Source organism: Acanthisitta chloris, unplaced genomic scaffold, assembly GCF_000695815.1.
Source record: "Acanthisitta chloris isolate BGI_N310 unplaced genomic scaffold, ASM69581v1 scaffold42278, whole genome shotgun sequence".
Taxonomy (NCBI): domain Eukaryota; kingdom Metazoa; phylum Chordata; class Aves; order Passeriformes; family Acanthisittidae; genus Acanthisitta; species Acanthisitta chloris.
The window spans coordinates 1-25499 of NW_008688308.1; the positions used below are offsets into that span (position 1 = coordinate 1).

Consider the following 25499-nt stretch of genomic DNA (forward strand, 5'->3'; position numbering starts at 1 on the left):
GGACTGGGTGGTGCTGATCAAGGTGGATGTGGTTGTGGGAGTGGTGATTCCTGTAAGAATATGATCTGTTTTTGGCTTTTCGATTGGTATCGTTGTTGTTTCATGTTTTGTGTATACTTTTGGGGTTGTTATTGTGCTCGTTGCACTTGACGTTGGTATTTTTGTAGTAGTCAGACTTTCTGTTGTTTGTTGACATGGTACTGGTATTTGTATACAGCATTTAAATCTTAATTCATAGTTGTAGCAGATGGGTGGTAGTTGATCTTTATTGTAACATTTCAACCCTTCTTCTGTATTGCATGTTATGTTTTGCTCTAGTTCCTTATATGGTGTATCAGGGAACCTTACTGCTCTGCATTCAATATCCTTTCTGTTTTCGCAGACTTTGTATCCACTATTTCTTATGTTCTGAATTGTATCAAAATCTCCATCATTGTATCCAGACCCTGGATAACTGACATCATACCATCTTGACCAGTAACATTCTTCTTTAAAACAAGGCGTCGTTGTTGAATAAAGAGTGGTGGGAATTGTTGTCGTAATTGTTGTTTCTTCAGAGGTTGTAGTTTCTGTTGGTGTGGAAAATTCGGTCATAGTTGATGTTTCTGTGGTCTTACCTAGAGTTGTGACCGGGGTTGATGTGCTGAAATGTGTTGTAGAAGAGCATGGTACAAAAATACAGCATTGGATTCTGATTTCATAGTTGTTGCACATTGTTGAAATTTGATCTTTATTGTAACATATAAGTCCTGCTGTTGTACTGCATTCTACTTTTTGGCCAAGGTCTTCCAGTGGTATGTCAGGGAATTTTTCTGCTCTGCATTGAACAGCCCGTGGAGCTTCACAAACTTTATAACCTTTAGCTCTTAATTCATTAAAAGTTTCAAAATCTCCACCATCATAACCAGGGGTTTGCAGACTCCCATCGTACCATTCTGACCACTCACAGACTTCATGAACACATACTGATGTAGTTGGTGACACTGTGAAGGAGAATAGAAGAGACCATGAAACTTAGAATAAATTCATGTAGATATTATCTTTTTGTTATTTTTAACGAGCTGAAATTTTTTCTAATGCCATTTTCTGGCACTGTGATCCAGGAGTACATCAGTTTAGTGTACTTATAATGTATGTTGTGAGTGTGGGTGTGTGGTTATATTTTACTCACTAGTAAACAGAATATGCTCTTATGGGCTACAAAGGGCATACCTGTGGAAGGAGTGGAAGGTGGGGTAGTGCTGAAATGAAATGTTGTTGCTGTTGTGGGTGATGTTGACTCTGGGCAGTCATAGATATCCCTTTGAAGCGTTCCATTCTGACCACATGTTGCAACAATACACCCTCCTATGCCATCTGTGGTATTGTAGACCACATCTTTATAGCTGTATTTCTGTCCCTCATAAGTGCAGACACATTCTGTAAATCAAAACAGGATGTTATTCGTTGCTATCTGAAACACAGAACAAAGTACCTTAAATGCATTGTATTTATATAAAAAGAGCTTTGTCAACATACCATGTTCATCATATCTGCATTTTTTGCCATGAATTGTGCATTCACTGGAAAAGAGAAAAAATGAGATCATGAATGTGAATATATTGGTTCATGACATCATTTTATTGTTTCTTTTCCATATTTTTCCTAGAAACCTTTGATATTTTTTGTGTGTTTACATGTAGAATTACCCTATCTTCTCTGAGTTAGATATTCTGTTCTGCTGTACAAATCCAGGCTAGGTAGCTTCACATAGTTCTCTGGCAAGAAAAGTAACTCTTCTTTGCCCATATATGAAACGTGCAACATCCTTGTTGGTGTTTTTGAGAGCTAGGCAAAGATGTGAGGAGGAGTGATTTGAAATGTTCTTATCTACCTGATAGGTTTGCTTATTTTTGGAAGGGAAAATGCAGTAAATGAATCATTTATATTTAAAAGGATGTATTCAAAGGATCACTGTATCACAGATATTGAGGTAATCTACACAGCAAGTTTCCATCAGACTTCCAAAAGATGCAAGAATTCATTCTGGTTTTAAAGGGAATTTATCTATTATCTGTTAAGAACTGAATCTTGATATACTTATTTACAGTGACTAAGCACGTCCATACACTGAATAAGCTTTAATGAATACAGATATGTATTTAATGGTTTAGGTGTAATGCTCTTAATGGCCTAGACAAGGTAGGCAAAGCTGTCTACAAATTGCGAAACATGCCAAGGATGTTGGGTTAGCTCAGATGGGCTTTGTGTTAAGATCATTGCCATTCAGATTGCACTTCTTCCACAATTCAAGTGTAACTACTTTAAAGGTATCTTAAGCCAGATGTTATCTGCTTCACAACTGGTTCTGCTAACTGTACTTCTATAGAAGACTTAGCAGCACTTGTCCCAACTTGTCATCAGTAGTGTGTGAGAATACTTGCTGACAGTTGCAACTGTTCAAGTAGCAGTACAATAATAGAAACAAGCTCAAAATAATACAGGTGAGTTGGCTGCTAACTTCTAAAGAGTTTCATGTGATGAGTTTAGGGATATCTTAAAAAATATTCTTAGACTATGCCCTAGCTATTATTATTTTAATTTTTTTCACTTGATTTATAATAATGGTCATAATAATTTGAAATTACTTTAATAAATGTACAGAATAATTGGTAAATTAATCTCTCAGTAGTAAAATGTTATCATTTAAGTTCCTGGGAATGGAAGATAATTAGACATTATTCTTCAGTTTCTGCCTGGCCTAGTTCCTGTAGGTAAACAACAAATTTAATGTGTGATAAATTATGTTGTACAACTTTAAACTCAATTTTTAAAAAGATTCACTAATCCTACCATGATTCACAATTCTGATTTGAAGGCATCTGCATTCCTGGTTTGTAATTTTTTCCGTTTTCAAAACAACCACAATCAGAAACACAAGTCATTGTTTCTTCATCAAAATAGGGCTTTGTCTTTGGACAGTGTGGATAGCAACCTGCAATAAGAGGAGAGTGATGTTGACACTTGGTCTTTCACAGGTAGAACTAACCATAGACTCATATCTGCTTTCCCCAAATTGTCCCATATGGTAACTGGAATTTCAGACCCTCTTACTACTATTCCTTTGATTGCACATTACGTTTTGGAGCATTTTGTCTTCCCTTTCACTCCAAACAAGTACATGATCCATTAGGGAGTAAAATACTAATTAGAAAATCTCTTCTTATAATTCCTAATACAAACATGTCATACACTGAGTAATATAAATTATGTTAATCATACTGCATTTTAACCTTTTATGAGTAGAATGTGATATGCATAATCATGTTTACCTTCCAAACCTCTCATCTCATGAAGGCATTTTCCACTTGGATTATTGCAGGTCTTCATACAAGGGGCTCCACATGACTTGTAGTGCCACTCACATTCCTCTTGTGGATTGTAGTAATCACAGAACAGAGCTAGAAGAAGGAGAAATGTCAGAAAAATACCTTTGATAAGAATCACATGGAATCAGCATAATGACATAGGTGGTGAACAGTATGTTGTCTTATTGCTAGATTAATACAACTGTTACATTTCTACCACCTTATGACACCAACAAATACATAAAGCATAGAACAGAGTTACACATTTAACATGAAAAATCAGTTGATTGAATCACTGATTTTAGCCACTATGCACTAATATTTATTTACATGGAGCCTGATGTAGACAGGTGAGAGTGTAATGTAATATTATAGTTCATCAGTTGAGTATCATGATTGACAAGTTAATCAGACCCCATCACACCACTTATAAAGCTACTATCTGTGGTTTCATTTGAGTAAGATAGATTGTTTTCCAGTGATTTACCCAACTTGCTTTGGCTTGTTTTAGAATACAGCAGTGCCTCTTAACAAATACAATTTTAGCCTTTCTTTCTTGTCCTACATTGTTTCCTTTTTTTTTCTTCTGCTTTCTTTCCCTCTGGACCCCTTCAAGGAATAGTATGTTGAAACTCACGACAAATGGATGGGGTTCTCCATGAAATGCAGATGTCCAGCTCGTTGCATGCTTGAGCATAGGCAGCTACTGCTGTACAGAAACATTCACAGTCTCCTCCAGTGTCACAGGCACAAGCATCATCCACGCATGCTTGATAATATTCATTTGGTTCAACCTGATGGAGAAAATATTTAAGGTTTCATGAACTTGTCCTCTTTACACTCTCCTAAAATAGCTGAATAAAATATCCGAAACTGACAGCTCTCTCTCTCTGTGAGGAAACTAAGATTTGAAGAAACCATGAGCATGCTTTGAAAAATCAAGAGGAAAATGTAGAATAAAGCTATTGCTAATAAGTTGTAATGATAAGAACTGTTTGATGTTAAAGATACAGTTGCAGAATACTGTTAATTACTACAAGCTAGCACACAGAAAGTAGAAGATTATGCCATTAGAAAATCAGCATATCCTGAGATTTATCTATGATTGTTCCTTCTATTGAAAAAGATTCAAAAACACTACCAACCAAAACTATCGATTTCTTTAGTCTACTTGTTCAAGCCAAAAGCTGAGAAAATGAAACTGAAAATACTTTCTATGTGGTCTCCCTGGAACTTGAACTGACTTCACCTTGTGAAGTGTATGATAGGGTGTTTTTTAGCTATCTCACATAAAAATTGATGCATTCTCTGGCTAAGGAGAATTTAAGACTAAAGTTTTTTATCATACCTGGGAGTGACACTTCGCAAACACTTCACTGGTAATGATGCTGCATTGCTTCTGTGCCCAGGCTTTCCTATATGGGTTTGCCGTGCATGGATCCTTGGTACGATTGGCATTTGGGCAACTAGAAGACACTTTCCAGCTATTGGCAAACTCCAGCACACTTCCTACCACAGACTGACTGCGAGTAGTGAAGTCATTATTTCCATTGCCATCATAGTTTCCACAAAGTCCACAGACGTTTCCCTGCATCAGGATAAACACGAGAAATTACAAATATCAGCAAGGTATAGATCTCAGAATGAATCTTATATAAGATTATCGTGCTTCTTCAGTAATAGTGTTGAATGTTTTCATAAAATGTCTTTCATGGAAAGAAGTCTCTACCTTGTTAGGAAGTATAAGCATAAGGATAGGAAGCAGAGTAGACTCATGGTTTTTGTTCTTAGTACTGAGCTATTTAGTTTTAGCCAACCCTGAACATCTCTCTTCAGTGAGGGCTTTTCATGAAGAAAACTACTGATGTAGTTGATGTTATGCCATTGCTGAATCATGTAATTTGAGCAAAATATGTAATGCACAATCTAAGTCAACACAACAAGGTTAATAATATGCAATTGCTGCTCTTTCAGTCTTTCAGTTACAGCTGAAATTTTCACCCTTTTTCTCTGAGAGATGACATAAACGCATTTCAGAATTCATTTTATCCGGGTTTTCGATTTTAAAGTGTACCTGAAAGCTGGGACTAAGCTTGATGAATATACTGGTTTTCTTGTCCCACATGAGTATCAGACCAACAGTGGTGTCAACCACCAGGTAGATGCCCATGGAACGGATTTGGAATGGCATTTTTCCTCCAGGTGTCCTCTGGATGACATCAGAATGTCCATCACTGAGTACCAGCTCATAGTTCTAAGACAGGAAAAAGAAAAGTTAGAGGCCAATTTAAAAAGTCACCTATTTAGTGCAGTTCTATATATAGCCAGTAACTTATTGAAATAATATCTCTATTATCATCCAAATGAATGTATTCAACAACCTCACGTTAAGAAATTTCTCTTCAGAGTTACCACCTTTGGTTTCTCTAGCAGAGAGCAGTATCATTAGTAGTGAGGAAAGAAATGTAGTAACATTTTCACTGTCTTGGAGGACTCTTCTACAATGCAGTCTATTTGGAACAGCTTGTTCTATCTTTGGTGCAACTTTGTAAAGAAAATACTTACCCCCAGGAAAACTTTAATAGACTTCGAGCAGGTGGTTCCTGTAGTGCCACATGGAATGTTCTCAGTGATGACTCTGAAGGTTCCCTGATTCACAGCTTGTTGACCACAGTAGTTCTGAAATGGGGTAATGATATTCCGTGTTAACTATGCTACATGGTCGTAAGTAAAATGCAAGGTACTTAGTGCAAAAATGTGGGATGGACTCTGTTACCTGGACCAGAACATATTCACAGTCTCCTTCAAAATCAAAGCGTTTGCCATCAAAGGTGGTGTAATGACCATCTCCATAAACAGAACAGGTTTCCAGGCAGGGTTCCTCAGAGCAATGCCATTTTCTGTTTCTACATGTGCTGCATAAGGTAAAAAGCACTCTAAATGTAAAAACTAGACATACACACGGTGTAACTATAGGAACATTCCTGCATGTACATCAATCTGATTTTAAAATATATTAAGACTATAATGAAAAACAGAGTTTGCTTATTCTCCAAAATAAATCATAGCTCAAGAACTTTTGGGATTTGGCCAAAAACTGTGTTACTTCATGATGACATGAGTAATGTGTATCAGAAAACACTTTTTCACATTTGCAGATTTTATTGGGTGTATTGAAATGTAAGGATTGCCTAGGCAGAAAAAGATTTCTTGACTCGAATTAATATGACCACATCCAAACCATATTCTTCTACTGACCACTTGCAATAACCAGGCTGTGTGCTATTGTGAAAAACAGACAGAACTTGCTTTTTAGGTACTAAGGGCATCATTTTATGTAGGATTCCTTCCTATAAATCTTGATACTGCGAAAGTCAAATGCTGCTAATAACCTAGCGATTAAACTATTCCTTTTCAGATGTTCCAAAATAATATTTTTCAATATGCTCTTACCAGTTGTTACAGCCAACTCTGATTGATTCTCCTGGACTGTAGGAGTTCCCATTGTGAACACATGGACAGTCTTCTGGGGCTATACAACCACCTCTGCCATCTAACACTTGACCATGAGGACATACACAGCCAGAGACACAGTGAGTTCTGTACTGTAAGGACCATAGAGAAAACATGCCTTGAAACATTTCTCTGCTAGAAGAGTCCAGCTGCAGCTGCTAGATGTAAAAGAGATCTAATTTAATGTGCTTTCAGCTAGGTAGAGAGAGTCTATACTTACACATTCCATATCTAGGGTCTGACAGCTCTTCTGGCATGCTGCTCCTACCACATCTGTAGTGGCATTGCCACAGTCAATATAGACCATGGGAGGTACACAGACTGAAAGAAAGAAAAGCCATGAGAAATGTGAAATCCACCATGCATTTGTATCTTTGTGTTTCCTTAATGCCGACTGAAACAAAAAAAATCAAAATGGGAAAAGGCTCCTATGTGAGATATGATGCATTTGACCAGAATCTGAATAGTGTTTTGAAGCCATACTCATCTGGTTTTTGTGCGTATGCTTGGACTACTCAGTGAAATGAATGTTTAGCTGGCTTCACTAAACACTTCCTTTCAGAAAATGAAAACAAACCTTACAATAAAACAAAGGTTCTGGTTTATTTTGTTTGGTGTCTTTTTTTGGCTTTTACTACTTTTATTTCAAATGTGGATGGTTTTCCCCTCGTGTTGAGTGAGGTGACCAAGTATTCCTTCCCCTGGGTAATCCAGGGGGTTATTAATTGTTTCAGCCCTCTGAAAGGTAAGACACTGTTTCTTTAGATTTTGGGAATATCTTCTACATTACAGAAGTCCTTAGTTAATTTTCTTGATTGATTTCAGACTTGTAAAATTTGTATCACTATGAGAAAATAAGAGAGAACTAAAGAAAATCTGAAACGATATGTTACCTGGTTCAGGTTTCTCTCCAATGCAGCTCAGCTTTCCATAGGTGCAAGTGCTATAAGAGAAAGGGGGAGGAATGTGTATAAGTTTTAACTTTCATGTTAAGTTTCAACCTGTTTCCTAATGAATTTGAAATAATGAAAAACTACTGTGTGATAAAACAAAATGTGTCCTTTATCAGAACAGTTCAAAAATATTTTATATTAGAGCAGGACAAAATACAAGTATTATCTAGATAAAGAAATATTTGATCTATTTGTCTGGTTTGAAATTGTCCTTCAGAATAGTTCAGATTCTGTTCATAATGCAAATACTCTGCGATGGGATTTTCAAGCATCTTTCACCATGGAACAAGTCTTTTACAGTCATGGGTAAGAAAAGTAGGTGTGGAGGAAAGGGAGGAAGGGAGGGAGGGAGAGAGGGACTGGCTGGGAGTTTGGCTGTTGCCTTTTTGGCTAACCTACCACAGTATGTTGTGTTGAATTCCTGTAGTTGTCTCAGTACAAAGCTTTCAAACAAGGATAGCCCTAACAATTTTTAAGAGTCTGTGACTTTTAAAATTGAAATTATTAGGGAGAGAAATGCATTTGATTTGATTCGATTTCATAATGTATGTATGGTTTCATGATTGCCTATACCCAATCTCATTTTTTTTGTTTACAAATCTCTTACCAGACAACACCATTATCATGAATAACTTCTCCAGAAGACAGAGGCATTCCTTTGTAATAACAAGGACAACTAGAAGCAGGCACACATTTGCCACTTTCATCCATGTATGTTCCATTTATGCAGGTGCAGCCATCAACTGGGACAAACTTGATGCTGCACGTGACATCAGGCTCACTCAGAGACCGGCAGGTGGGTTGGCAGGAATCGACATTGTAAGTGTACTTCAAGGATTTCGGACACAAGGTGGTGTATTTTGCTTGAGAGTAAAAAGGTAAGTTACATTTGTAGTTCATTTAAGAATCATTAAGGTCTTAAAAAAATATTTGAGGTAAAGTATATATGATAAACATGGCATGCTTCACTGATATCCTCAGTAATGTATTTTTTTTTGTACTTCTAGGGCAGAATTTCCCCCATAAATATGTCACAAATACGAATGTTTTGTTGAAGTTGAAAAAAAGAAGAAAGTTCAATTATGTTAATGCATAATGTGGTTTTGCCTCATTGCCTACTTATTTATAATTTTTGTCAAAGTAAATTGAGAAACACCCTACTTATTTTGTTCCTATTGCAAGGGTATTGCTCTTCATATAGCTTCTGCTGGTTCTGAGCAAGTAATCTAGCCAAGCCTCTTTTTATATTTCTTCCTATTTACTGTTTGTCTTTTTTGGTATTCCTTTCCTCCTCAAATTCTTGAAAGTCAGCGCTATACTTAAAACAAAATTTAACACAATTTACTGTGGGAATCCCTGAAAGTTGCTGTATGGAGCCTTCTGGGTGACCATTTTCAAAAGGCAAAGAGATGTAAGACTTACTGCAGGCTTTGCTTCTCCATCCAGTGAGGAGAACTCCTTTAGAGGCACAGGCTCTGACATAGCTGGACAGGGCAGCACACATGCAGTCCTCACTCTTCTCACAGTTACATGTGTCAAACATGCAGTTCTAGGAGCAGAGGATGACATATGATCATCAGATTATCATGTCAAAGCCCTGGCACTCTATACTTTTTAGAGTGTTATGTTTATTAGAGGCAAAAGTAAGCATAATCCACAGGTATAAGTAAACATATGACTGTTTTCCATTGATCTCTTTCAAAAAAGATAATTTGGATGGAGAGAAAGTAGTCAGAGGTCCACAATTCTGAACTACTTTTTCTTTTTCTTGTTATTTTTTTTCTGATGTTGATAGATTTTCCAACTACTTCTGGTTCGTCGCCACTGTGCCATATATATTTAGAATAAATAGAGGGTGTTCGATGCCACCCAGCTTTTAGATCTTAGGCTTAAGAGCTTGGGCTGTCTGCATTAGAGGAACAAAATAAACAAGAAGCCTTTTAATGTGTTTCTGTGGTTGGTAGGGATATTGTAATGTTATAATTGCAGAAGATATTCATTGAACAGGATTTTACAAATTTCCAGTAACAGGAAGAATTTTTAAAGTACCCAGAGAATTTGTTGCAGAGCTTCAGCACTTTGAATTCCTGGAACATTTTTGTTCACATCTTACCTAAATCTATTCGCGGCTTCTTACATACATTTCTGGCCTTGTCTTTGCACATATGCAAAAGCTTTCACAGAACAGTTCAGAGGAACTAAGTAAAGTGCTAGTTAGGATTCTGTCTAAAGCTTTCCTTATATCCCAAGAGGGACAGGCTTTGTCCTTTGACCTCATAAGGAGTCCAGGGATTCCAAGCTTCTAGCTTAGTGTAAGTTAGCACCTAAAAATAGGTGCAAGAGGAATACAGCTATAAATTATCCTCCTGGGAATGGTAAGAAAGATATCTTTACAAAGGAACAAATTTTATGTTGTGTAGATCGAAATGAACCCTTGGTTTAAAAAGAAGTCTCATGAACGCATCTCCTCCCAATTGTCAAGTTATTCTCTCAGGTGTTAGTATCAGAAATCTGAGTCTTTTTCTCTTAAATGGGATAAAGTTAAGAGCTGAATACCTTCTGGTAAACTTCTGGATTCAGTGTTGAGTGACATTCAGCAAAAGGTCCCATGGGATCAGAGAGTTGTCCACACCAGTGCTGAGCATACTGGTCTGTGAATTGAAAACATGATAAGAAATTTTATTTCATGTCATTTTTAAAACTCTTGTCTCAATATAGCTATACTTCCCACAGGGAAATTGAAGAAGCTTCATGTTGCAATATAATTCAGTTCTGCATTTGCTGAAACACAAAAAGTCTTTCACTTTCTCTAGAGAGGGATATGAACTCTTCATAAACTGAATGCTCTTAATTCATGGTAATTGTCATGGAATAAACTAAGACATCCTTAGCTGAATTTTGAAAAAGAAGGTTCACAATGTAAAGTATGACACTTGCTGTCCTGATTCAAAGGAATATTTTTGAAGATCTGAAATATTTTCCTATTCATTGTTTATTATTTGAAGGCTTGTAGTGTCAGCTGAGGAAAACAATGGATGTGCAAATAGTTCTCTGTTCTTTTGGCTAAATGCTTGGTGATTGATCAGCTTATTCCTTCTTTGCATCTTAAAAGAGGACAGAAGAGGTTGCTATATGCTGAGCTTACCATTTTGTATGCTGACAGTACAGGGATTCTCAAAGGTGTTTTTGGCATCAGGACAATCAGCTCGAGTTTTCCAAGTATTGCCAAAGGCAGCTGAAGTACCCTCTATTACACCGCTGGTGGTTTTGAAATCATCTGTCTGCATGTCATTGAAGTTTCCACAGAGACCTAAAAAGTAGCAGATGATCTGTGAAAGTCTTTTCCACAGCAATGCATTCTGGTGAAGGCAGCTGTTACAGTAAGGTCACTTACCACAGGTCTGCCCTTTGTGTGATGGGTCTAAGTCTATAAAAAGTTGCATGAAAGGCACAAGTTGAACCTGTAGCTGAAGACCAAAGGTTGTTTGCAGAATGATGAAGAAAGATGAAGGTCTGAAGATGGTGACATTTGCTAGGGATATAAGAACAAAAGAGTTATAATTTCATATGAGATGAGCAGTTGAAATAAGTGTTCATTATATAGCAGAATTCTACATCTGTCTTTGATATGATTCTTATTTCTGAAGAACTGGGGGGAAAATGATCTATACAGGATTTCAAATCCAGCACCACAACAGGGTAACCTAAACAACAAACACTATTTGCTTGAACTGAATCTCCACTTCATTAGATATTGCTAAATTTAGACCACAGTTTTGCAAAAATTCTAAGTGTTTAATAGGCAAATCCCATCACAGAATCTAAGTGGGAGACTATGCTCTACTGAAGTACCTTGGGTTTGCTGCAGTGTAACCAAAGGTAGAATTTGGCTTTTATTACTCATGTAATAACATTTTGAAGCAAAAAAAAGCGAAATATTACAGAAGGAATATACAAAGGAACATACCTGCTGAGAATGGCAGCTGTGTGTAGATCATATTCACAAATACACTGCCAGAAGGTTGGATCACAATGTTCTGTTGATAAGAAAAGGCAATGATTATCAAGCTCATTTAGGAAAATTAAATAACTTCCAAATATTTTCTATCTAATACTGTTCAAGATAAAGGGAAAACAATGTGCGGGGAGACTCTGCTGATGTTCTGATTCCCATACTATTTCTTTAATTTTTATTACTATGGTCCATTGACTGTTCAAAAAAATCAGAAGACCAAAATTATCTAAATAGCTACTACAATTTTGCTTCTAATGCACTTACTTTTTTCTAATTTTTTTCGAATAATGTTCAAATGAGACAGAACAAAAAGTCAGTGCATATTTCCTGTCTGTGCTGTTATGTGTCATTTGCAAACTACTTGTCTATTCAGCCTTGAGAATATCCCTGCAAAGTTTGATACTTACCGTTTGCCCTCCGCTTAGGCTGATGGTTACACCCTTGAGGCATGTCTCAGTGTCAGTCAGGCCACACTTGTGGATATCTCCCAGAACTGTGAACTCATTGCTGTCACAGAGCTAGAAGAACAAAGCAAAAGATAAAGCTAAAAGGATTTGTTATAGTAAAACACTCTTTTCTTAAAAAGGTTCACACTCAAATGACATTATTAGTGAAGTGAGTCCTTTAGAATGCGGTTTATTTAATTTCTTGTTGCTCATGTGGTCTTACATACATGTAGATAGTCACAACATTTAGATAATACTAGTTTAATATGCTAGAGAAGAAGGAAGTGTGCCTTTCTTGCCCATTGGTTATGAAGTTTATAGGAAGAGGAAAGAAATTACTTGTGGTGTCTTTGCACTGAATAGATTATCAAAGACCCTGGTGATTTGGGTATTCCTTTAACAGGCAGGAAATGTACATTTAAGTATCCTCTTATAGGAGAAAATTAAGCTAAAATCACTATTCGCTAAGCTACTGAATAAAGACAATATACAGTTTTTGTCTTGGTTCTGATTTTCACTGGGCTGTATTCTGAGCCATATTCAAAGTGTATCTAATGGCCAAGATATAACAGGGAAATGCTCAGAGAAGGGTGTGATTCTGAATGTCTTCTCACCCACTTGGTTCAGAACAGCTGACATGTAGAACTACAGTCATCTGGAAATTCAATATTAAATTTGTGGGCTTTTTCAACTTTTGTGTCCAAGTTTAACTCCAGAGACTCTGAGAATCTAATTTTGCATGTTGGTGCCAAAAGGGGAGTTTAACACATAAGTCTGATCTATGCTTCTGTGTGGATCAAGCCCAGTGCTTGTGAATCTCATCCAAAAGTTTCATTGATTTAGTCAAATCTATTTCTAAATTACCTCATTCTACCTATTTTCTAAGGTTTTATGATTCTCTTCCTCGGCAATATTTAGATCGATCTAGTCAAGAACAGAAGTCCTTATGAAAATAGTTTGCATTACTCATCCAATACAAATAAACAGTAAATATACCTAGGTTTATGAAATCTAACCTAAAAACTCAGTGCAATTCTTAAACAATGATCAAAGAATGTGAAACTACTACAATATTATTCAATATAACCTTAACAGAAAGGCCCATGAGATCCATTTAAGGCTCCATGTTGACCCTCTCAGTTTCAGAAAGTTGATGTGATTGCCAGTAGTTTTCATCAAGCAACATCATACATCAGAAAAACATTCTCCTTTAGCAAGTGTTGTGACTCCTTTTTACCTTGGTTAAGACATAGCTACAGTCTCCAAAGAACGAATAATATTTCTCATCAAATGTTGAAATATGGGAGCCTCCTTCAATACTGCAAGTCCCAGGGCATGACTGACTGACACAAGACCATTCACCTCCAACACAGGTACTGAAACAAAGAATGTGCTTGGTTACGTTGGGTAACGCCAGTGTAAGTGAAATAAAAGACAATAAGGGCCAATGATGCCGTAAGTTTCCTCTTGAAGCACTGATCATAATGTCAAAGAAACCAGAATTGCTTTGAAATCTCAGAATAAGTATGGGGCAGGTATATATATATTAGTGATAATTTTTTTTATATTGCTGCTCATTTTCATTCTTTGAACATAATTCAGTCCTGGTTAACCTGTCATCCACTCTGCTGCATATGAAATATTTCCCCTCCTCTCCATTGGCATGGCTTAAGCTTCAAACATGTTAAGTATTTCTTGGAAAATAATATGCATGTTTGTAGTTCTTGTATTCATAGATAGATAGGTGCATTTGCATACACTTTTTCAATAATACTTCAGTAGTTACAGTGATATTCAAAAATATATATAATATATTTTGAAACACGCCTCTCAAATGTGATCTTCTACTCTCTCTAAATCCAACATGTCCTTAAATGCCATGTCCTTCATAGTATTTACGGCAAAATTCTAGTACTACACTGTAGTGCAGCAAAGGATATAACACTTAATTCACATTTTTAAACACCTCTTTGCCTTTGATTTTCTTCTTTAATTGGTAAGTCTTGAAATTGAAGCACCTATTCAAAAACTCCAATTTTGCTTCCAATTGTGAGGGGAAAACAGACATGAAAGTATCCTCTTAAAAAAAAGTGTAATCAGGGAACTTAAATTGATAAATAGTTCCTACTTTCTTTTAAAGGAGAAATTAGTAATTTTTCCCTGTCTTCAAAATGTTCAGGTAATGCACCTAAAAATAAGAAGTATGAGAAAGTGAATATGTTACCATGATCTGCATTTAGATGAGAAGGAGGCACCAGGAGCATAAATTTCACCTTCATAGGTACAGTGGCACTCTTTACGGGAAATGCAGCCATCACCATTAACATCATCAAATACCATTCCTAGGAAAAGAAACAGTCTATTACTCATTCTGGGCACTGCAGGACCTGCCTAGGAACATATATCTGCCAGATGCTTGAGAGCACGACCCATTTCTCCTGCATTGCACAGTACTTTCAAATAATAAGACGCAAGCTATTTAGAGGTTGAAGGGCTGTGTTCCATTGTATCCTATCTAAAATCCCAGAGTGATCAAAAGAGAGCTCTAGGGAAATACCTCTCTGTTAAGGATTTCATTAGAATGGGATTAGGATTAAAACTACTAGATAATGAGGTGGAATAGATGAACCATTTGTAAGACTGTCCAGGGACATATTGGTACAGTAAATATTCTTATGCCCAGAGACAGAGGATTGTCTAAGAAAAGTCAATGCTGTTATGCCAACAAGTGACAGTGAATTTTGTGAAGCATCATGAGGATGGGCAGAAGAGCTGCAAGGGGTGAAGTTCCTACCATACAGTCACTCATAAGGGCAGCAAAAATTCTCAGCCCCAGAAGTAGGTGTGCCCAAAGAGAACACATTTGCATTGTTTATCTTGTACTGATACTCAGTTCTCATGCATAATTCTCTGAAGCACCAGATTTTACACACTGCCTAGTGCTCTCTCAACTCCTTGTTGTTTAGACACACAGCACTGGGCAAGAAGGGGTTGTTAATTTGGTGAACCATATGCAGCTTTGCTAACAGCAGGAGTTATTGTGTGAAAAATCTGATTGAACATGTCATACTTTCTGTGAACTGATTTTGAATGCCGATAACAGAAGACTCTTGGTTGTTGTTTGGAATAAATTATCTTATTCTCTGTTCTGTCATTATATATATGTCTCAGGCATGTTTATTGTTCAAAAGGGCATATTTAGGTGCATGTGTGTCAAGGGAGAAATGTTGCTCTTGCTTTGATGATAATGACACTGATAATGTGATGAGAATGATACAGAGTACGAAAGTTGTTGAATACAGGTAAGTATTCTAGAGGGTTTGCCTATGAGAAAAGGGCAGGAAATAAGCTTGCCTGGAGGGCAGACGCAGCCATCTGTACAATGATCTTCACAAAGTGCAGATCGTTCTGGGTTGCTGCACGTGTCCGAGCAGGGAGAGCCACACTCCTGGTAATGCATGTTGAACGGGCATGATTTGGCTAGAAGTAGAAAGAGCATTAAAATGCTGATTTTTCCTTTGAGAAAACAGTATTTGCAATTTAGCATGTTTTCTGTCAAGATACGATGGGGAATCCTGATCCAAGTGGAGGCTGAAATGGTTTAGATTTAGATTTTCTGATATTTACTGAAAACCCCTAGTAAGGCAAAATCCCCCAAACTTCCATATTCCCAAAGTCTCAAGTATGCTCAGGTTAAAACTGATTTCATGATAATTGCATAGACCTTTAAACAGCTATCTTCTTCAGGAAAAAACTCACATATTTGAAGTTTACTAGTGTGTGTAGTAAGCACAGGTGTTCCTGAGATACTTACGACACAGTTCTGCTGTTCTCCAGTTCAGAGGTTGTCCACCTGCATGAGCACACTGCCGGGAGTATTCAGCAAAGGTGTTGCACATGCAGAAATCAGCCATAGAGCTATCACAGTGGCACAGGTCTTGTATGCAAGTTTCGATGTAGTCCCGAACATCGACAAGCGCATTACAACTTGTAAATGCTTTACTGGTTAATACTGTCTCACAGATAGAAGCCTAGGAAGGAAAACAGAGAAGGCAAACCAAGTGTTTAGAAAATATGAAACTAATTATTTAAGGCATGTTGCAGGACAAATCAAAGATCCATCTGGTCTAGAAACCTGCAGAACAGTAGCCATAAGCAGATACTTATTAAAAAGTGCAACAGTAGGGCAAGAACTCATGGAATTCCTTTGATTAACTCCAGTATCTTCCATATCTTGAGTTACTTTCAACTCATGTGTCTGCCCAAGCAGTATACAATGTCTTTATATCAAGACAGCCTCAGTGAACTTCTCTTTCAGGAAAATAGGCAGTCTTCTCTTGAAAGGGGAATGCAACTTTTCAGCATTCACCTTAGCAAAGACTACAACTTTAAATTAAGTAAAATTTTCTTTCCAGACCTACAGTTGTCATGCTATCTTATTTCCCATTCTAACAAATTTTCTCCAGAGACAGGGAGAATGCATTTCACACTGAGAAAACAAATTTTGAGAGAGAGATTCTTACAAATTCTGTTGAGCAGTTCATCACAACAGTAGAAGGAATAGGATCATCACACTGCTCTGTTGGTCCATCCATCTTCTGCCTATTACCAAACTGTATGGGAGTCAATTTTGTCTCTGTAAAAAGAAGTTCACATATTCGAATAATGTTTACTGGGTTTTGCATGGAGTTAGTTTCCTTTGTTACACTATGGGCTATGACATGTACAGTGATTACCAAATAATATCACTATAATAAGAAAGGTAAAATAAGATGAATAAAGTGTCAAGGTATATAAGGAAGTGGACCCTAACTAATGAAAACAAGTAGAAAGTTTTATGTATCAGGTCTTAAAATATCTAGCAGTGATGGAAGTAGCCTAATACATCTCAAAGTCCTGACTCTATGCATAACTGACATCATAGAAATACATGATGAAGTATCACTAGTTTTGCAGTTAATATGACCTACAACTTTTGTTACAGTATATTATAAAAAGAAAAAACAAGCACCATTACTTGCTTTAATAATTAGTACTAATGCTTTTTATTACTTACTCTCTGGAATAAATTCATTGCTAATTGGAATTCCATTGAAGTCCCCACAAAGTCCACAAGTTTGATTGGCATATTTCTTATCTAGTTCCACCTAAAAAGAAATGAGGAAAGAGGTTCATAGAAATGTCAGTCTTGGTTGTTAGGAGCACAGCCTACATCAATATTGCTTGTGTACTCAAATTTGACATATGTTTGCTGTGCAGGTCATGTGATAACAAGGTAGGCATCCTTGGAAAGGACGGTGATGACTAAGAAAAACTTGCACTTATTCTAGTCCTTTGTTGTGAACATCAGTACATTGCCAGGTCTGGAAGCTAAGGACTACTTCACTGTAGGGTGGGAACATTAGAATTGGGGGTCTATTGATTTTGAGCTGAGCTTGGTGGGGAAAAATGGGAAATTGGGAGAAGACTGGAAGACAGAACAATCGACTAAAAATGGACACAAATCCAAAAGTAACTAATGCCTGCCTGGCTGATTAATACCCCAAAGATGTAAAGAGACTATTTCCCAAATACAGACTTTCTGTCATGTTTAGGATGTTTTCTTACCAGGAGGGCATCCTGCTCATTCCAAAGGAAGGTCAATCCTAACTTGGCAGAAACTTTCAAATAGTTGTTACTTCTCTCTATCAAGACTCCCATATGGCTGTAGGGCATCTGAACCCTGGGAAAAGATCACCATAAGTCAGTGAGGTTAGGGACAGAATATGCCTTGAACATCCACAGTTACATCCTTTCTCATTCTCTTTGAGAATTATCAGCATGCATTGGTGAGGTTAAAGCAGACAACAAACATTTGTAATGTTCTGTTTGTTTCCTATACAATTGCTTCTCATTGGGCAAACAGATCAGCCTTGCTTTTCCTGTTGCTCCTTTTGGCTCTCTCTGTTAAAGGTGCTTTGCTAAGTAAAATGTTGTCATATGTCTTTGGTTGTATTGTTCAAAAAGGTGCTGGGAGGCTCTGTTTTGCAGGCAATGTGCTTCAGGATCTTGCTATTTGCTCCTTAAAGCCTTTGATAATACAGGGATAGACTCCAGGCTTTCTGTGACATGAGTGCTCTTCAGAAAGCTGCAGCCAAGATAACCTTTAGACTAGCTCACTGTACATAGCTCCTATAATAGACAATAACTGTTGGATGGCTGCCCATATATTTACTCAGACTTTTGGACAGATTTCACACTCTATGCCAAAGTTACTGCTACAATTGCTACATGGATAGCAAGTTTCCAGAATAGACAATTTTAAATGAACTCAGGTACAAGGTACAGTCACTGCTTTACTACCCACTGTTTGGTGCAAAGACAAAAGATGTCAAAAATTCCTCTCAAGGATTTTGTTAATGGAAAATAATGGAAAATAGAAAGGTATTAAATTAAAATCTAACACTTTGACTAAATACACCTTATAGACTCAGTTATATGTGTACATGCATAATTGTAGCAGTGGGGGAGCATGTGGGATGTAGCTCATCTGAACAAAACAGACATGGGGATAATCTGAGGAAGTGACACTTAGCTCACCATCAAGCCCTCTTATTTTTGTTAATACTTCAGGAGGGACCTGAGCCCTCCAGCTGCTTGAGAGCAATGTGAGATCAGATGAGGGGAAGGGGTGTTTGCTCAAAGAGCCCACTGGGAGCCCGAACAGAGATGACAGTTGGAAGTTATGAACATACAATCTGTTGTCTAGCAGGACAGAGCCACGGGTCAGTTCAATCACTGCTCCTTCCAGCTTCATGATGACATGAGTGATCATGGTAGCATTTTCCACCTTTGTACGCCTAATCTGGATGTTGAAGTCCTCATAGGGAGACTTGCAGTTGGATGCAAAGATGTAATTGCAGAGCCCAGGGAAGTAAAATATGTCCCCATCAAAGGTCTTGAAGTGGAAATTGCCCCATGTGCTACAAACACGGCCATTGTGAGAGGGGTTGCCAGCTGTGGATTCAAAATAAACAGTAAGAACTTTCTGTACTTTGATGTAATACCCGCCCTTTAGGTGCTCTTTACCTTCTAGTTCTTTCACTAACCTCTGTTCAAAAAGACTAACTTCTGTTTTCCCTCTTTTCAAGCCATTTGTTTATCATCTGTTATTTTCTCAGTTCCGTTACTTTTTGTGTTTAATTTGTTCTCCATAGGCATATAGGGCCTATGGTCGAGAGACCTTCTGGGTCACTGCGTGCTCTGGTTCTGTTGACAATCATATCCTATAAATCCTTTCCTAAACATATGAAGTTATAAAGTTTCACCACAGAATGTTTAGAGTTAGTTTAATACTAGCTAATACTCCTACAAGGGAAGGCCACTCATACCTGCAACCTTTGAATGGCTGGAAGACTTTTGCCACCATCTTCCAGAACATATTCCTGTCTCATGTATGCCTGGTTGTTCTTGTGCCAAAATTGCACTTCGCCTTGAAGGAGTTCCACCTCCCTGCTCCTCCCTTCACACATTATAGAAATATTGTATCTCTTTTCAGTCTTTATTTGCTTAGGTGCATGCTCTCCTATCTTCCTGCTTATCCTCACAGTCCCTTTCTGCATTGCTTCCACATTTACACTCACTCTACCTGAATTGTACCCTGTACCCTAGATAAGGTGTCTCAACAGTGTTTTCAGCACATTAATATTTTTCTCTCTTTGCTGGAAATATTGTCCATGATTTTTCTCAGTATTTTATAGATTTATGAATGTATAAATATATTTTTAATTTCTTTTTTCTTTACAGCTGAATCATATAAACACAAAGAAGACTAAACACTGGATTCACACTTAGACTATCCATGTTACCTGATGAACAGACTACTTTCCTGTTATTGTTTTGATCTTTGAGGCTAAAGGATATTGCACAATCCATTGATCTCTTCAGTCACTCCCTGCTCTACCTGCATGATCAACAAGAACACAGATATCTGAGCCATGACATTTTCTTAACTTACCCTTTAGTTTCAGCGTGTTTCGAAAAGGTGGAATGATTGTGACTTCTTGGGATTTGAAAGCTGGTGGAAAACCAAAAGGAGAAAAAATGATCAAGTTTAATCTTACTAGAAGTTCTAAAAATAGATAGAGACTGCCTAGTCTTTTCTTGTGATTAACATTTCCTACTACTAGTAACACTCTAGAGGGAAGTTTATGCAAGGGTTTATTGGTGATTCTTACACAATGCTTTGTGTTCTGTCTTTCTATAAGTTTCATTAACAGCTAAATCCCAAAGACCATGCTCTTTGTAGTACTTTCTTCCATTATTTATTCAAGACTCCCATCTGATGCTGGCCCTGATGTTCTGATCTCTAAAACAGCAATATGATCCTCAGAACAGAGTGTTGTAGTAGTGATTACAACAACTATTTTATACTAATTTGTTGTACTTTGGGATTATCAGTCTTAAAATTGTCAGCTAGTGACTATTTGCCCTGAAACTGCAGATTTCAGAGCAGACTTAATGATCAGTTGTTTTAGCCTGTCATCACTAATATACCAGTCAGCATTGTATCCTTCCACCCTTGCTTTGCTCTGTACAGTTGTGTGTCATGCATGAACTTGTCGTGCTTAATTATTCTAATGCTTAAGGAAGTTACAGTTTTCTTATTCTCTTGTGAATGATGCAGTCATCTTGACAGAGTGTAAAAAAAAAAAAGTCTTTTATTACCTACTATCAAGTACCTTGGTGATATGTATGTAAACACACACCTCTTCTGAAAATACACTTTTAGATAGAAGGTATGTACCTTTCATGAGGTTAAAGATTAGATAACAGTATGATATCAGTCAACCTGATCCACTGGGCCAGATTTCAGAGGAAGTTCTTGAGTTTAGAGCAGTCAGAGGTTGGCTGAGAATTGGTTATATTGTATAGAGGACTTTTCACTCTTCTTTTTAATATTTAATGTATGTAGTATATTCTAGCTAGGAATACAAATATTCTAATAATCTTGTTATTTATCATCTTTTGGGGGGACAAAATATTAGAAATAAATCAGCATAAAAATACTTACGTTTTTGTCGCTGCAGGATAGATGGAGAAAGATAGTTTGACTTTGTTTGTTGTTCACCATCCTGGGCTTGAACTGCATCAAGAAGAGTAGAGAAGGAAAATGTTAATGACTAATTTTCTTGAGTTCCCTCACAATTTCTCAATTATATCTGTTTAAACATGCAACAGTCAGTATATTAAAAATTAGCAAAGATATATTCATGCACAGAAGGTCAGATCTGCATCAGGACCTGTGCTACATGCAACTATGATGACCAGTCATGATTCCTTCATCCTTCATCCTTTTTTTTCTTTTTTTTTTTTGTCTAATCTATTACTGCAGGGAAGTATTCAAAACATGCCTGTGGTAATTTGAGCAGATACTTATTCTGTTATGATCACCGTATACCCTGGAATTCCCTTGTAAGCTTTTCTGATAAAGGGCTTAATTTTCTCTGGGTTTATGATTACTCTGTGCTTTAAGCATCAGCAAAATCTTTTGTCTAGCCAAAGGGCTTTAAAACAGGTCTCTTTAGTTCAGGAAGAATTCACTTTACGGTTAGTGGACTGATCTCTGCTCTCTTACTGAAAGATGAAGTTACTCTGTATTTTACAGCTTCAAGCATTCTTTGTAATGAGCAGCAGAAGGAATAAGCCACACAGAAAGAAATAGGTCTTTCCAGTAGATACATTTGTGCCTCTTGATTTTGCCCCAGAGCGAAACTTCTTGTGTCCAGCCAGGAAACTTTTTCATTTCATTCTCTTGCAGCATCAGAATAGAAATACATACAATATCTTCAGGGACCAGAGGGACTTTTAATGCACTGCTTAGTGAGAGTTCATCAGAGGGCAGGTGGCAGGGGAGACTATGCTGGCCAGAGAAAACCATAAAGGCAGGCTCACCCCCTGCTGCACCCCAAAAGAGCAGTCCATGGGTAGCACCACTAGAGGGGCTAAGGCTGAAACCAGAGCTGTAGGGCCTTTGTAAGTCCCCTCCTTTTAGCATCAGCTGGGTGTCTGCAGCTGGTGTTGAAAGGGTATGTTGTGCTCATTTTTAAGGTAGGAACCAATCAGTGCTTCTGGGTTCCTCCACTGCCCAGCCTCAGAGAGCTTTTTGTTTTTCTCTCCGTGCACTGTATGGCTCCATTCTGTCTCATGCCAAATGCATTGCAGATCCCTGTTTCCACTGCATGCTGTGGTAATACTGCAGCTACTCTTTTGATGGGCTGTTCTTTGACATTACCACTTTTCAATATAAGTTTGTATGGAATTACCTGGGAATAGGCAAGAAATAATCATTCAATAGGCTCTGCATCTGAGATCAAAATGCATTAAAAACTGACATTGTTGTTACCTTAAACTTTAAGGGAAATTCTCTGATGAAAAAATAATTTAAAAAAAAAAGTAAAAAGAGGTTTCCATCCATCTGTGACTAATTGTCCTCTTGGAGTATTTAACGCAGCTCCATTTCTTTCCAGCCTGTCACAAACCAACCCTATGTGCAAAGATTTTATGCAAACTTATAGGCAAGAGTAGATGAACCTTTAAAATCTATTGTCCAATGATTTTCAAGCAAAACCCTCCCTTTTATCAAGACAGTGTCATCAGCTGATAAACGAAATCTTTAATAATGCATGCAGACAGAACACACTGACATGTTCCTTTCTGGAGGTACTTTTGCACCTTTTGATTTGTGCTGTACCACCTTGTAATACGGACATCAAAACCTAAATGCAAGTCTTGAGGCATTTTTTGTAGAAATGTAAATTCCAGGTGAGTTCCACTGAATGCAATGGAGCTGTTCCAGATTTTAACTGGAGAAAATAGGATGACAGTTTCAAAAGAGTTAATTTCCTCTTCTGACAAAAGAAAGTATTTGTAACAGGAAAGAAAATCTTGCATAAAGGTAACAGGTTCATTAGCTTCACAAAGCCAAGAAAAAACTGCTTCAAACTTAGAAGCAAGTTATAAATTCTTTAAAACAGTAAAAATGCCAATCAAATGAATCTTCCTACCTTTGATCTGTATGAAGACAAGTGCTAGTATTGATATCCATAGTGGTATTTGTGTCCCACCACTCGTGCCCATCTTCTGGAAGCTCGGTAGAAACTACCGAGCAACCTGCCTCTGAGGAAATACCTGTCTGTTCCCGAGTCTTATATAGTGAGAGAGTAGGTTTTGGCTCAGTTCCCAGATTGTTTCACAAGGTTCTTGGAAGGTGGGGCTTCAGACATTTTACTTTTCCTTTGCAGGTGCACAGGTAAATATAGGATGCTCTGACTTACCCTTAGGTATTTACACTCTAGGAGGAGTCTTCTTTCTACAGGTCTTTTTGATGGAATGTCAAGAAGTGAGCAGGAAGAATTTTTTTCTTAGGCTTAGTCTTCCCAAATTGTTGTATATTATGGAATAAATACAACTCAAGGGACTTCTGACTGACTTTTGAGCAGGACCTCGGAGTGCATTACTTCACTTTTTTAGTTGTCATTCTTATGATATATGATGGCAACATCTCAAAAACACAAAGAAATTGAACCTAACAAATTGATACTTGTTTTAATGAGTTTGCACCTGCCTATGTAGCTACTTTGCTTGTGAAAATGGAGAAATCAAACACCTTATAAGGTCAGCATTTATCCACTGGCCAGGCACAACACAGGTCTGAGCAGTAAAAATCCTTCAGCATTGGAGAATCTATAACATGGACCTTTCCTTGAGGGACTCCTCACATGGACAGTTTTAGTGCCATTTCAGCTGTTTCTCTTCTGAGTAAACATGATTTCACCACTAAAAATTGGATTTTCTTGGTGATTACTAACGCAAGAGACACAAAAAGACTGATTTGCAAGAATGTCCTTTGGAATATTCCTTATCTTAGGGACAATGAGTGAATGAACAATACTTTGTGTGTTAAAATAGTTATTTACAGCTATATTATTTGGGTGAATTAACCTTTTATAGTGTTTTACCATGGGATATAGAGAAACATAGTATTTCAGTAGGAGAACATATCCCATAATCCCACATGGGTACAAACAGTTGCTTCAAGGAAGATGGTACTGGGATTGTCTCCATATTCTTTGGAGGCATAACTATGTTTAAAACTGGGAACAGTTTGGGACCTTGGGGAGAAAATTTCTTATTTGCAAGGATGGGGAAATGCTCTGGGAAACCTGCTCCAGTGTCTCATTGAGTTGAAATCTACCCTTTGTTGGAACAGTTAGATTTGAGGAACTAAGAGACTAAGAGAGAAATAAAAGGCATGATTTTTCCCTGAGCAGCAAACAGATGGAAGAGAATATGCTGGTTTTACTGAGCATTTAAAAAATACGACTGGTTATTAATATTTAAATAAAGGTGACATAAGCAAATTAAAGTGGAAGTGTTGAGGAAAAGAATTGCCCAGTTTTAGTCACAAGTTATACCTCTGGCAACTTCATTGATGTATAAGTCTCTAGAACTTACTTTAGCATTATTTAACAAGGAAAAGAAGACATCTACAAGATACTTGTATATACGGAAATACATGCAGTGAAAATTTGAGGAAATATCATTGCCTCTAATGGTTTTTATCAAAGTTCCAGGATGCAGATCTAGAAAAAATAACGGCTATAAGTGGTGCGTAATTAAAGTAATTATGAAATATTATAGTAAACTCAGGTGGGTAATACACATAAGCTTATTAAGAGATTATGGTGGTGAGAAGAAACATATGCTTTATGAGTCATTATATTGTTTACCACTGAAAAATCAATTCATACCAACAGTTGCTATGCTGTGGTTTCATAAATATTTTCTTCAGGAAGCACTGTGATCTTTCATATATCCCAGTTTGGTCATCACAAATCAGACTGAAGCTGGTTTACAGTTAAATCTAACCCTTTTAACTGAGCTTTAAGGCACCACCAAAAGTCATTCCCTTTATCTGCAATTTTGAATGAGATTCTCAAATCTCATATATGTCATGAATCACATTACCCTTACATTCATAAGAGGTTAATTCATTGATTAATCCTCTTGCCATGTTGATGTCCTACTTTTGTGTTATTTCTTTTCAGAAATTCTTATAAAATGTGCCAAAATATATAAGACTTGCAAAAATTATTTCAAAATTTGTATGATACATTAATTTAGGATTATTGCTAATTATTCATAGAATCATAGAATCATAGAATTTAGGGGTTGGAATAGACCT

At 37.1% G+C, this 25499-nt stretch overlaps 1 protein-coding gene across 1 annotated transcript; it reads right to left on the reverse strand.

The window, feature by feature from the left end:
- Positions 1–348: 348 nt before the first annotated feature.
- On the reverse strand, positions 349–21398 carry LOC103808187 (mucin-5AC-like; the record flags this gene model as incomplete). Its single annotated transcript, XM_009080955.1, has 30 exons — positions 349–983; positions 1213–1419; positions 1519–1562; positions 2833–2974; positions 3312–3440; positions 3985–4141; positions 4696–4935; positions 5422–5601; positions 5913–6026; positions 6124–6262; positions 6801–6952; positions 7081–7181; positions 7754–7803; positions 8421–8676; positions 9236–9362; positions 10370–10464; positions 10959–11123; positions 11208–11345; positions 11781–11850; positions 12236–12346; positions 13512–13650; positions 14499–14616; positions 15629–15754; positions 16089–16305; positions 16798–16910; positions 17331–17421; positions 17882–17996; positions 19009–19270; positions 20271–20330; positions 21327–21398. Coding segments are annotated over 30 exons (4565 nt in total), but the record flags the coding sequence as incomplete, so codon positions are not given.
- Positions 21399–25499: the final 4101 nt, after the last annotated feature.